At 49.3% G+C, this 14230-nt stretch overlaps 1 protein-coding gene across 3 annotated transcripts in view; it reads right to left on the bottom strand.

Annotated features, from left to right (window-relative positions):
- Positions 1-14230, bottom strand: part of GALNT18 (polypeptide N-acetylgalactosaminyltransferase 18) — a 353469-nt gene that overhangs the window by 58496 nt on the left and 280743 nt on the right. For all 3 annotated transcript variants that reach the window (XR_011249332.1, XM_069554380.1, XM_069554381.1), the window contains exon 7: positions 8114-8299. Coding sequence is in view for 2 of the 3 variants with exons in the window: in XM_069554380.1 (XP_069410481.1) it covers positions 8114-8299 (186 nt within the window). In the remaining variant the exon portion in view is untranslated. The remainder of the gene's footprint in view (positions 1-8113; positions 8300-14230) is intronic.

Genomic DNA, 14230 nt, shown 5'->3' with positions numbered 1-14230 from the left:
TGCGGTGCAGCAGGCAAGGAGCAGTCACAGAGACATGGGTGTGTCCTTTAGTGTGAGTGAGAGAGAACCCCCCACATTTCTTGTGGTCCCAGGAAGCCCTGGGACCTGTACCCCAGCTGCTGAATAGGGCACAAAATCAGCTGAGAAAGAGCTGATGCCACAGCAGAAGATGGAGAGGGGTCCCACCAGCTGGGGATCAGATAGAGACAGGTGACATCTCAGAGGATGACACCATGGAGCCAGCGACCAGACAGGGCAAGTGTCGTCTCGTGAGATAGCAGCCTGGAGCGGAGACAGCAGGATGGGGCAGCACAGGTCTCTCCCTCTGACACTGCGGTCCATGAGCTGCCAGTGTGACCCCATCTGGTTCTACCGTCAATTCTGGGATCAAGTTAGTGGGGTTGGGAAAATAATGAAATTGACAGTTTAACTCTGAAATATCTGGGGAAAACCACAAAGACAGTTGCTGCATGTATCTGGACATGATCAGATCACATTCTTGATATCAGACAATGGGGGTTTGAGTCAAAACAAAAATAAATATAGAAGAAATACATTTATTTTTGTCTACCGAAGTTCAGGTCATATAAAAATTTGAACTTGCTACAGCCTGAAGGTTTAAGTTCTGGAATCCCAGGGCGCAATTTCAGTGAGGTTATGCCCTTGGAGCATTTCCTGATAACCTCTTCTATGATCGGTCTGCTCCCTAGCTCCTGCCCAGAGCCTTCCCAGCAACTTCCACTTGTTATTTCTCTGCTGGACCCCTGTTCCCTGACGATCAGGAAACGTGTCCTGCTGATCTCTGTGCCCCTAGTCTAGCACTGCACCTGAACTCTACTGATGAGACCGAGTTGAAAAAATATGTATGAAACAATGAACACAGCAACTGACGAGAAATGTATCCTGCTCAATCCTCTGTTAAGTATTAACTTAAAGACATCTCTTAAGTACTAACTCTTTAAATTTCTCTGCGCTTTACCCTTACATCACAAGGCTATGTGCCTGGACCCAGGCCATCCCACTTAATGCTATATGTGATGACAAATGAACACTGTCTCAGCTTTTACAGAAAGCCACTAGAAGAATCTGTCTCAGGAAGACCTCTGTGTTTTCCTAAAAAATCTAGGTTCCCATGGGAAAACTTCCTTTCTACATTCAGGATCAAGGGAGAGTTTGTCTCTCTGAAGTGAAGTGAAGTAGCTCAGTCATGTCCAACTCTTTGTGACCCCTGTCGACTGTAGCCTACCAGGCTCCTCCCTCCATGGAATTTTCCAGGCAAGAGTACTGGAGTGGGTTGCCATTTCCTTCTCCAGGGATCTTCCCGACCCAGGCATCGAACCCGGCTGCCTTGCAGGCATACGCTTTACCATCTGAGCTACCAGGGAAGCCGTTTGTCTCTCTACTTCTAACCTAATCAAAAGTGGGAGAGAGACAATACATCAGGAGTACACTCTACTTTAACTTCTAGGAGACTCAAGAAACAGAGTTTTGCTCGGCTTCCATGTCTGGATATTGTGTCCCTTTCCCCTTCCTGTTTATTAATTGACTTTTGCCTTCCCATTTTAATGCTTCAGCACATCTGTACTGTGTTGTTCACTATAAATTGCATCAAACTCTATTTCGGAGCAGGAGGCAGAAACTGGGAAATGAGCAAACTTCCTCAGAGACGGTCACCTTGACCCTTATTATTAGAAAATACATGTATCTTCCCTGGCCAAATAATTAGAGGGTTGAACAGTGTCCACCCAGAACCTCTGAATGTGACCTTATTTGGGAAAAGGGTCTTTGTGGATATACTTAATTAGAGATGTTGAGATGATTCTGGATTTAGGATGATCCTAAATCTGTATGAGAGAAAGGAGAGGAAACACGGAGATAGAAGCATAGAATGAAAAGACACATCTGCAAGCCAAGGAACCCCGAGAGCCCCCCGCAAGCTGGAAAAGGCCAGGAGGGACCCTCCCCCAGGGCCTCTGGAGGCAGCATGGGCCTGGCAGTCCCTTGACTGTGGGCTTCTGACCTCCAAAACTACCAGAGAACACATTTCTGCTGTTTTAAGTCACCCAGTTTGTGGTAATTTGTTTTGGCAGTCCTGGGACACTAATATACTTAACTACAAAAAAAGCTGTCCAGTATTCCTGCCTCTGTGTGCAGCCACACACAAAATTCCTTGTAGCCAAACCTCAAGAATGGTCGTCGCCTAACAACCATGGTGAGTCATCCTTGGTATTCAGCCTGTCTTCAGGCAAGAGGAAGCAAGAGTTTCCGAATCCTGCGTAAGGAAATAGTGATGCTTGGCTGCAGACTGACTTTCTGTTTGCTGATAAGCAAACTGACTTTCAATTAAAGTAGAGGAAGCGTGAGCGGAAGGCTCCTCTGTTCTTCCGAAAGCTTGGGACTGCACGTGGTGAGGGAGTGGGTGAGAGAGCTGGTTCTCTTCAGTGCACGGCCAGGGAAGAACTCCGCATAGAGGGCAGCAAGGGAGGATGACTGCCCAACAAGGGCATTCTGAGGCTTGGGTGAGAACCACTTCTCTAATGCTTTCTATTGGCCAAGCACCGATCAAAGTCTTTCCACATGTTAACTTATTTAATTCTCCAAGCAGCCAACTAGGCAGGGTTGAAGGGTTCCAACTCTGCACTTGTAGACAGAAGCTTAAGGAAATTGGGAGCAGATGTGCCTGGGACTGAGCAGAAGGTACTGCGATGCGGCTACTTCAAGGACAGCCGGGGAAAGCCCTGGGGAAAACACAGAGGGATGCAGAACCCATAATTCCTTCCTCTCGTTTCTTTTTCAACTTCATCTTTACTGAGTGCCTAGACTGTGTCAGGCACTGTCCCAAGCATCATGAACACAAAGAGGAAGAAGTCACATTCTGTCTGAGAGGAGAATTTGAAAGATCCAGACAAGTAAACAGACTCTGCACAGAGTGTGAAGCATGGAAGGAAGCAGAGAGTGTTGAGGGACAACAGAAGAGGGGCCCTTAGTCCATCCCATGGTGTGGGACGGCCAGGATGATGCGGAAGGGGAGGACAGCAGTCAAAGAAGGCTTCCTGGAGTAGGTGATGCTATGGGTGAGCTGGGAAAGATGAGCAGGTAAACGAGTGTTACCCAAATCTGGCTTCCCCAAACTAGCACCTAGACAGCGTTTCATAGGTTCTGGCCCCACTACACACCTCCTCATCAAAATCTCTGAGGATGAGACACAGAATCAACATTTTAAAAAGGTTTCCAAGTGACTCTGATGCAGTTGGTTAGTAGAGCTGTTTTGGGGAGTCATTGATCAAAGGAGAATGGGATCACACATGGGGCCAGCAGATTCATTTGTTAATAAATGTTAGTGAGGCTTTATTGAGCCCTGGCCATGCACCTCACCTTGGGCTAGACCTGGTGACACAAATAGGAATATCACAATCTGTCCTCAGGGAGCCCACGGTCTACAGCAGTGATTCTCAGCCCCGGATGAACATTAACATCCCCAAAGAGCCTTCAAAAAAAGAAAAAAAAAATCCCTAGTTCCCTTCCAAACCAATTAAATCATAATCTCTGGGGTGGAGCCCAAATGATTTTAAAGTTCAGCCAGATTTAAGAGCCATTGATCTAATGAGAGAGAGATTTTTCAGACACTGGAACATTCTCTTGCAGGGTAATGACGCAGTGATGGAGACACGCAGGGGAAAGGGCATTCTTCCCAGACAGGACCGCCTTCTAGAGAAGACGTCAGCAGAGCGGAGTCTAAAAAGATGGAGGAGAAGTGGTAAGGGTGGAGGCTGGGGAAGAAGTTTTGAGAGGAACTGCAAGCAGAGAGGACAAAATGGGCCCCCATGGAGAGATAAGGGCAGCACTCAGGGAAGTGCCCCAGTCCATGCCATCTGCAGAGCCTCCAAACTCAGGGTGGCGGGCGGCGGGACTGGGGAGGTGGTTGGAGGATAAAGTGTAGACCCACGTCCAATGCTGCTCTCTATGCCTGATCCTGAGCACACGGAGAGTCATTTAAAGATTTCAAGTAGGACAGCGGCATGGTCATCGTGAGTTTAAAAAGATGACTTTGGGTAATGGGAAGGATAGATTTAAGGGGTAAGACTTGAGTCAGGGAAACCAGCCAGAGGCTCTTGCAGAGGAAGAAGCAAGGCCTGAACTCAGAAGCGAGAGGAATGGAAAGGTGGGCTCGATGATGGACTGGGAATGGAGGATGATTAAAGAATGACGCTCAGGAATATGCTCACAAGTCTAGGCAGATGGGGGGCATCATGTATTTAGATAGAGGATAAGAACAGAAGCACATTTGGGGAAGAAAGATACACTCAGTTTTGGTCAGATTCAGACTGAAGTGCCTGTGGGAACACCCAGGGGAAGATGTGCAGGTGAAGTCTGAAGCTAAAGGCAGGAGTCGGGCTAAGGTCCTCTCTATGTAGGCAGTGCAGAACCCAAGAGTCAGTGGGATTGCCCTGCAGAGGTCTATCACAAGAGCAGGCGGCCAAGGATGGATCCCTGGGGAGCACTGAAACATCCCCCGGAAGCAAGAGTTGCCTACAAGGAGTTAGGAGCAATCAGAGAGATGCAGACGGTCTAGGGTGTGGAATCATGGAGCCGAGGGAGTGACGAGTTTCAAGGAAAAGGTGGGATCCTGTAAGTTGAAGACCTTAAAATATTCATTAAATTAAGCAGGTAGGAGGCCCATGATGACTCTGTCAAAAGCAGCTTCAGTATTGATACGTGACTTCAGAAGTGAATGGGAGGTGCAGAGTAGCTCTTCCCACAAGCCTGATAGAGGCAGAAGAGGGAGTTTGGACATAGTAGTGAACAGGGGCTCAAGAGGAAACACACTGACCTCTTCCTTCTCCTCCTAAAGGCTTTATCCTGGACATTTCCACCTCTCATCTGTCCTTCTTGTCTTACCACCCCCCAGCTCCCACCTACTTGACTTGGTCTGAACTCCTCTAGGAGTCACCAGCAGACACTGAGTTTCATCATTTTCCAATTACTTTTACTCAAAGTACACAATTCTCTACCACTCTTCGGATTTGCTGTCTATTTCAACATCTGTCAGCTGCAGTGGCAGGGGGTGTGGTGGAGAGGGCTACAAAGTTTGTGGCTTTACGGTGCAGAGAGAAGGGGGACAAGGGCATGGACAGGACCCCAGTCCTTTACAGAACCCAGGGAATCACACTGCTTTGCTGGTGAGCTCCTGGGGAATTTCCAAGTGTGCTCAACATTTTGCTATCAGAGGACTCCCACAGTGGGGCTCGGCATCCTGCCCAGAGTGCTGTGATCCAACGCCCACAGCCACAGATGGGTCCAGAACGCACCACCGTTTCCCTAGAAACACTCCCACTGTCAGAGCTGTGTTCGGGGCTGGTTCATCAAGGTTGGGCTCCCGCTGGTACTGCTGGGGTTCCTCATTCTTTCTCCCGACTGCTGAGGTCTGGTTGATTGTACAAAGGTGCAGCCAACCCAAGACCCACTCCCCCCCCCCGCCATGGTGGTGGTCCTTAGGGAACTGCTTGAAAGATCCCACCCAGCCTACTTTCTCAATCCCTCAGCCTGAGTAAAACAGTAGCTTGGTGGAGATATCAGGAAATAAGGCCTTCACATGGAAACTTTGAGCAAAGATCAACCATTTTGCTGTCAGGAGGAGAGAGCAGAGGCTTTCCAAAGGACTCTCGAGGAGAAGCCATGGCCTTGGAGCAAAGCAGGAGGTCATGCAGTCAACAGCTCCATGTCACATAAAACGCAACCTAAGCAATGACCTTCAGGCAGACTGGCTGGCGAGCAGGTGGGGATCCCGTGGCTGGCATCTGTTAGGCTCACCTAACCCAGCTGTCCAAGGTCATTTCCATATGACACACAGCAAGGCTGAACAAAGCTACCAGAGATACACTGCTTTCTGTCTTGCACTTAAAAAATATATATTTTTTAATTGAAGGATAATTGGTTTACAGAATTTTGTTGTTTTCTGTCAAACCTGAACATCAATCAGCCATAGGTATACATATGTCCCCTCCCTCTTGAACCTCCCTCCCATCTCCCCCCCATCATATCCCTCCAGGTTGATACAGAGCCCCTGTTTGAGTTCCCTGAGACATACAGCAAATTCCCACTGGCTATCTATTTTACGTATGGTACTGTAAGTTTTGCAGCCATGAAATTAAAAGATGCTTACTCCTTGGAAGGAAAGTTATGACCAACCTAGATAGCATATTAAAAAGCAGAGACATTACTTTGCCAACAAAGGTCCGTCTAGTCCAGGCTATGGTTTTCCCAGTGGTCATGTATGGATGTGAGAGTTGGACTGTGAAGAAAGCTGAGCGCCGAAGAATTCATGCTTTTGAAGTGTGGTGTTGGAGAAGACTCTTGAGAGTCCCTTGGACTGCAAGGAGATCCAACCAGTCCATTCTAAAGGAGATCAGTCCTGGATGTTCATTGGAAGGACTGATGCTGAAGCTGAAACTCCAGTACTTTGGCCACCTCATGCGAAGAGTTGACTCATTGGAAAAGACTCTGATGCTGGGAGGAATTGGGGGCAGGAGAAGGGGATGACCGAGGATGAGATGGCTGGATGGCATCACTGACTTGATGGACATGAGTCTGAATGAACTCCGGGACTTGGTGATGGACAGGGAGGCCTGGCGTGCTGCGATTCATGGGGTCGCAAAGAGTCAGACACGACTGAGCAACTGAACCGAACTGAATGTAAGTTTCCATGTTACTCCTTCCATACATTTCACCCTCTCCTCTCCTCTCCTCCCCCCATGTCCATAAGTCTGTTCTCTATGTTTCTTTCTCCATTGCTGCCCTGCAAATAAACTCTTCAGTACCATCTTTCTAGATTCCATATATATATGTTAGTATACAATATTTATCTTTCTCTGACTTACTTCATTCTGTATAATAGGCTCTAGGTTCATCCACCTCATTAGAACAGACTCAAATACATTCCTTTTTATGGCTGAGTGATATTCCATTGTTTACATGTCCCACAATTTATTTATCCACTCATCTGTCGATGGACATCTAGGTTGCTTCCTGTTCTGTGCTAAGTCACTTTAGTAGTGACTGACTCTTTGCGACCCCATGGAGTGTAGCCCTCCAGACTTCTCTGTCCATGGGATTTTCCAGGCAAGAATACTGGAGTGGGTTGCCATGTCCTCCTCCAGGGGATCTTCCTGACCAGGGACCCATGTCTCTTTGTATCTCCTGCACTGGCAGGTGGGTTCTTTACCACTAGCACCACCTGGGAAGTCCCACATATTCTAGCTACTGTAAATAGTCTCTTGCACTTCTTAAATATGGGTGACTACAGGGCTAGGGGGCTTCCCAGGTGGCTCAGTGGTAAAGCATCTGCCTGCCAATGAGGAGACATGGGTTTGATCCCTGGGTCAGGAAGATACCCTGGAGAAGGAAATGGTAACTTACTCTGGTATTCTTGCCTGGGAAATCCCATGGACAGAGAAGCCTGGCGGTCTACAGTCCGAGGAGTCACAGAGAGTTGGACACAGCTTAGTGTTTAAACAATAAGAGGGCTAGCGGACAGTAGCAGACAATGATGAGGTTCTCTGAAGGTAACAAGCAGCCTAAAAAATGCCTAGAACAGGTCCCTTCTCCTCCTGAGGGTCCTTGTGGGAGTGCCCCACCCATGTGGTTCAAGAAATCCCAAAGGTATAAGGACATTGCTTATTGGTTTGGTCAAAGGTTTGACAGAGAAGCTCGCATTCAGTCTACAGGGATATTAAGGTGCATTTGGTGAATTTTGGTAATTTCTGGGATATTTGTAATCTGGGACCATGAAATATCTATTGTCAGAGAAGCTGAGGACCTGGGAGCATGTTGGAACCTTGGAGCCACCTGGTTCAACTTTCTCAGATAGAAGGAGGACATTGTGGTCTGGAGGGAAAGGAGGAGGTGACCAGAGATGGGGCGGGTAAGGCACCCCATGGCGCCCCGCGGTCAGACCCCTTTCTGCTTTATGCAGTATCTTAGGGCTGAGAGCTCAGGCAGCATGGCAAATAAGACCCTGGCTGTCTCCTGGGAAGAAGCGTTTAGTTGTACATTTGCTTTGCTTGTTTGCTCCCCATCAACCCTCAAGAACACCATCCCTGCAGTGGCTTCCTACCTCTTGGGGTATGTTCCATGCCATGTACACATGGCTTTTAAATTCGTCCATCCAGACTTCAGCCACCCTGAGGGCGTTCCTGCGGACGTGGGCGGTGAGGTCCTCGGTGTAGGGCTTGTGGGCTCGCTCGATGTGGGCAATCCGCGAGCAGGGCAGGACCTCCACGCTCCCGCCACACTGCCATACCTGCGGAAGACACGGAGCCACTCATCAGTGCCCAGACTTGACTCTGCGCCTTGAACCCAGGCCACGGGTGACAACGAACAGGAGCTTGGACACACCCAGCTCGCCTCACCTTCCTCTCCTGCCTGCAAAGGGAGCGAGCTGTACCTTAATTCCACTCCCAGAACAGGAAGGCTATTGAGTCGTTCATTTGTGTCTTCTTCCCGTTTGCTGTGGTTACCAGCAAAGAGTTAATGCACCCTTCCTCTCCAGTCCTCCACCTTCCTTCCCCCAAGGAGGACACTGGACATTGTGTGACCAGTGATCTGAGTTCTCCTTGCCCCAAGTTACAAAATCCTTGGTAATGGTCTCTGCAGCAGTGCTTGACATGGAGGGACCAGCAGAACCTCCAGGAGAGACGTCACATTACAACGGGCCATGTGGGCCTGGACAAGGCTGAGCAGTCTCCACAGGGAGAGCCAGTGCCCTGCTCCTGCTCCATCCTTCCTGAGCCCTGAGTTCTGATGGAACCCGAGGAAGGGGGAGGTTCAAAGAAAGGAATGATATGAAGCTTCTCCCTGATTTTGGTGAGTAGGAGCTTCAACTAGATGCAATTCAGTTTTGAAAAACAGAGAAAACTGAGCTTGCAACCTGAGTGTTGAGGGACAGTGTCTTGGAGCCCTTGCCACAATCATCCCAGACACTCTGGATGTCTAGCGTTCTGGAACATGCATGTCCTTTTGTGCCTTTAGGCCTTTACTCACCCTATTTGCAATTTTGGGATGCCCGCCCTACTCTTCTCCAGCTGAAAAAAATTATCATCTCTCAAGATCTTGGCCACACTGTTGTGGGGTCTTTGCTCAGTTCTTGGGGCACAGCCGATGGCTCCCTCCTCTGGCCCTCAAAGCTCTTGACACCACAACTTACCTGCTAGTCTGTTCCTAGAGGGCAGAGTAACTCATTCATTTCTCTTCTCTAGCACTGAACACACAGCCTGGTACATGTAGGTGTTTGGTAAGTACTTTTTGAATAAATATTTAAATGACTGGTGTATATAACCAGACAATCAATCAATAAATGATTCATGCTTAATAAAGTGGGATGGACCTGAAATACCTGATCAGAACTGATGAGTAAGACTTCGGAGAAAAGCAATCAAGATCTCCTGGTGGACAGCAGTGGCCGTTTGTCAGGTATTGTCAGTCGAGCAATTTGGCAGATGATATTCGCGCCTATAACATGCACCCATCAACACCCATAGGTCTTCCTCTAAGGCTAGGTCAGTTTCAGGCTTAGCTTAATTTCCCCCTGTGTTGGTTAGGAAGAGACTGCCTTCTCTTCCACCAGGCTTTTTCATACCAATTGCTCCCTGTAAGTTACTAGAGTTGGAAAGCAAGGCACTGACTTACCACTTTCTGAGCTTCTCTTGTATTTACTATACCATTTAGGGCCAATGGGCTTCCCTTGTGGCTCAGCTGGTAAAGAATCCACCTGCAATGACCTGGACTCGATCCCTGGGTTGGGAAGATCCCCTGGAGAATTCCATGGACTGTATAGTCCATGGTGTTGCAAAGAATCCGACGTGACTGGGCAACTTTCACCTTCACTTTAGGGCCAATGGAAAGGAAACAAACATCCCCACTGAGCATCTGCTATGTGCCAGCACTGAACTGTGTAACATGGCGGTTATGAGCAAAGGGTTTGGACTCAGACTGCTGCTGCTGCTAAGTCGCTTCAGTCGTGTCTGACTCTGTTCGACCCCATAGATGGCAGCCCACCAGGCTCCCCCGTCCCTGGGATTCTCCAGGCAAGAACACTGGAGTGGGGTGCCATTGCCTTCTCCACTAACTCAGACTGCTTGCATTCAAATCTGGGCTCTGTTTCATACTAGCTGTGTGACTGTGAGTTATTCACTTGATCTCAGTGTGTCTCAGTTTCCTCATCTCCAATGGGGATCCTACTATTCCCATCTCATGAGGCTGCTGAGAAGATTAAAGTGCTAATATGCAAAGTGCTTAGAAAGATGCCTAGCACATAATTAGCACTTGATCGGCCTCAGCTGCTATTGATGATGTACAGCGGAATCTTCAGAATAAGATACTGTGAGGTAGCGGTTCTAGTGCATGCGTGTGTGCTAGGTCCCCGGAGAAGGCAATGGCACCCCACTCCAGTACTCTTGCCTGGAAGATACCATGGACGGGGGAGCCTGGTAGGCTGCAGTCTATGGGGTCGCGAAGAGTCAGACACGAATGAGCGACTTCACTTTCACTTTTCACTTTCATGCATTGGAGAAGGAAATGGCAACCTGCTCCAGTGTTCTTGCCTGGAGAATCCCAGGGACGGGGGAGCCTGGTGGGCTGCAGTCTATGGGGTCGCACATAGTCGGACACGACTGAAGAGACTTAGCAGCAGCAGCAGCAGCGTACTAGGTGGATTCAGTCGTGTCTGACTGCCTGCCTGGCTCCTCTGTCCATGGGATTCTCCAGGCAAGAATACTGGAGTGGGTTGTCTAGGGGATCTTCCACACCCAGGGATCAAACCTGTGTCTCTTACGTCTCCTGCATTGGCAGGCGGGTTCTTTACCACTAGCGCCACCTAGTGGTAGCGCTGCTGGAAGCCCAGTGGTTATTGTCTCCAGTGCCAAATGAGGAAACAGATCAAGGCTGTCCCTTACCCGAGACCACACAGCTGTTACGGAAAACAGAAGGATGTATCTGAACTTGACTAAAGCTCAAGGAAGAGCTAGTGCTTCCCCTAGGGTGACCAAGATTTGAAGGAAGTTCCCACACCCAGGGGTGGTTCTGAGGATCAGAAGAGGAAGCCGTGGAAGGACCCAGGCTATGCATCTTTGTGTCCATGACCTCTACATTCTGGGACTGTGTTGATTTCCAATTCACGGGTTGCTCAGATTTTCAAGAAAAGCCTTGTAAATACCATGAATATGTACTGACAACACAGAGTCAGGGTAATTACTCCTTGTGCAACCAGAATGGAGGCTACTAATTGACATATTTCAGCAACACAACACAGAACATGATTTGTAACACAGCTCTTTTATTCCAAGACCAGTTTCTCAAAGAGTTGGTCACCATTTCACCTTAGAGTGGGCACATGTGCCATGATTCTAATCAGAAGGGTGGCTGCAGCACCTCCCATCGTGCCTTTGGCTGCTCAGTGAAAGGAGCAGTGTGGACTCCGCTGAGCTCTTGAAGCCACACCCCTCTCCCCGTCCTGCAGCCACGCCCTCATCCAGACCACTGCCACGTCCCATCTGGACACTGCAACAGCCTTGGAACAACTGCCCTCCCTCCTGCCTTCCTCCTCCAGTCTCGTCTCCACCCAGCAGCCAGAATGAATGTATTTTATTTTAAATTGGAGGATAATTGTTTCACAGTGTTGTATCGGTTTCTGTCCTGCAAGTGTGGATCAGCCGTAAGTATACATACGTCCCCTTCCTCTGGATCCTTCCTCCCAGCCCCACCCCACCTTACCCCTCTAGGTTGTCCTAGACAACTGGGTTGAACTCCCTGTTACACGCAACTTCCCACAAACTACCTATTTGACATATGGCAGTGTATATGTTTCAAAGCTATGCTCTCAATTCGTCCCACCCTCTCCTTCCCCCGCTGGCCACAAGTCTGTTCTCTACCTCTGTGTCTCTCTATTCCTACCCTGCAAACAGGTTCATCAATACCATTTTTCTGGATTCCATATATATGCATTAATATACAATATTTGTTTTGAAGGTGCACCCTGGATCATGTCCTGCTGGCACCGCACCCTTCCCAGTACAGCCTCTGAGGCTCCTGGGGCCTGGCCCCTGCCCGTCCCTCCAGCCCCGTGCTTGCTTCCCGACACAGTCCACGCTGGAGCCACGCTGACATTCCTGTTTCCCCCAGCACGCCGGGGCTCCTCTCGCCTATGGACTTCGGCATATGCCGTCACATACCCTACCTACCCCACTTCATGTAACGTTCTCAGGGTGTCACTTCAGCATCACAGTTCTGTATCCCCCTCACCTAGGTTAACCTGTCCTGTTCTGTGGCTCCAGCCCTATCTTTCCCGATCATGACAGTCTTGTATTTGCTTCTTGACTATCTCCTCCCCTCTTTCACAATGTTCTCCAAGCTCTTCACCTGCTTCTCTTTAGACAGGTACTAAATGGTGCCTAGAACAGATCATGGGTTTCCAGCAGAGGTGGGGTGGCTGGGTCGGGTCAGGGTAGCACGTAGTGTTTAAAAGCACAGCTTTGAAGCCAGAGAGAATTGGATCCCAGCGTTTTTCTCTGCCACCTGCTGCTGTCACCTTTGGCAGGCTATTTCTTCTCCCAAGCCTCAATTTCACCCCGGAGAAGAAGGGGATGGAGTGCAGATATGTATTTAACCCTGAGCCTGCCTCCATGTGAGCTCCTCATGCATGGTAGTTGAGGCGGGGGCAGGATATCTGGGTCTATTCTGGTCCTATCATGGCCTGGCTGAGTGGCAACTCTGGGGTGCTTCACCTCAGGTCTAGGAAACGTGCATAGCAGTGACTGCTGAACTGGGCTGTGGGCTCTAGAAGCCCCTGTCATAATGCAGGGAATATTGCTAAGCCCTTAGTCTGCACTTGGTATTTTTAGGTATTTTATAATAACCATTATGGTTGCTATTGACTTCTCCTGTACAGCCACATTCAGGAGACAAGTGATTGCAGAGGAGTTATGTGTCTGGTGAAGCCCAACAGACAACAGACATGTTACCCTCCAGAGTGCCTGACCCAGCAGGGAGAGGCTCCTCTCCAGGGGCTGGGGGCACCTGTTCACCTAGAACACCTCTGCCCTCTTCTCTTCTGTGAAAAGAAACTCATCTATGGAGACCATCTGCCTTGTATATGGCCTTTGGGTTCCTGGAAGCTTCTGGTTGGAGCAGAAGAGTGTATTTGGCATGTCTGCCCCTCCACTTCTGGACCCTGCACAATGACCCTGAAATAAACAAGAGAGAGCCTGTGCTCCATGATCCTCACATGAGGAGTGACTCCACTGACCCATGGCTTGACCCAGAGAGAACCTCAGAAGTCTGCCCCACAGCTGATCTCAGAGACCCTCTCACGGACTGCAGACAAGCGATAGGGAAGAAAACCACTGGCATTTGGGTTTCATGAAAGATGATGCCCTGAAGCATCCATGGAGGCGTGGGAGGAACGGGGGATGAGGAAGTAGAAGGGTGCCAGGCCTGGGACAGCGGTCATAGCTGGCATGTGGTGGCATGTTGTGGGAGGTGATAGACAGGAGGCATTGTGCTAGAGAAGTAGGGCCAGTGGAGGGAGGACAAAGGGGCAGAACCACGGCTCAGTATCGCAGGTTCTAGGGGGTAGAGATGCCAGGAGGAGGAAGGGCAAGGGCTGGGTATCAGAGCAGAACAAGGGCCACGAATCAAGAAGGCAGATGAGGTCGCTGGGCGTAGGAAGCCACTACCGTTTCCCTTGTGTGCTTGTGACCCCGGTCCGTTATAAGGAGTGAAGTGTATGCTAGTCTTACGGGCACCAGGAACGCCTGGTGGAACGGAGTTCGAGGCTGGACCTCGTGGCCTCTGGATGGGCACTGGGCATGTGTCTCGACCACACCGAGTTCTCTCCTTTCTCTGTGCCTTTGTACCCACTATTGCCCCTTTCTGGAAAAACTCCCTCGCTTGTTACCCAGTTCAAATATCACCTTCTTTCACCCACCCAGTCCAAATTAGATCCCCTGTGAGTACTTTTAGCTCTCCACTCTTTTTCCTTAATGATGCTTATTCACAATACTTCTATTTATGCATTTATTCCTTCAATGTCTGCCCTCCGCCTCCGTAAAGGATAGGCTGTAGGAAGACAAGGAGCATGTTGTATGTGCCAGCACCGAGGACTTAGTACATGTTCAATAACTGTGATTTGAATGAGTGGTTCCAGCAATCCCAGAGCCCTGGGCTTGGACTAACCATA

Source organism: Ovis canadensis, chromosome 15 (genome assembly GCF_042477335.2).
Source record: "Ovis canadensis isolate MfBH-ARS-UI-01 breed Bighorn chromosome 15, ARS-UI_OviCan_v2, whole genome shotgun sequence".
NCBI classification, from domain to species: domain Eukaryota; kingdom Metazoa; phylum Chordata; class Mammalia; order Artiodactyla; family Bovidae; genus Ovis; species Ovis canadensis.
The sequence above is the reverse complement of the archived record's forward strand: the minus strand, read 5'-3'. Positions and strand labels throughout refer to the sequence as shown.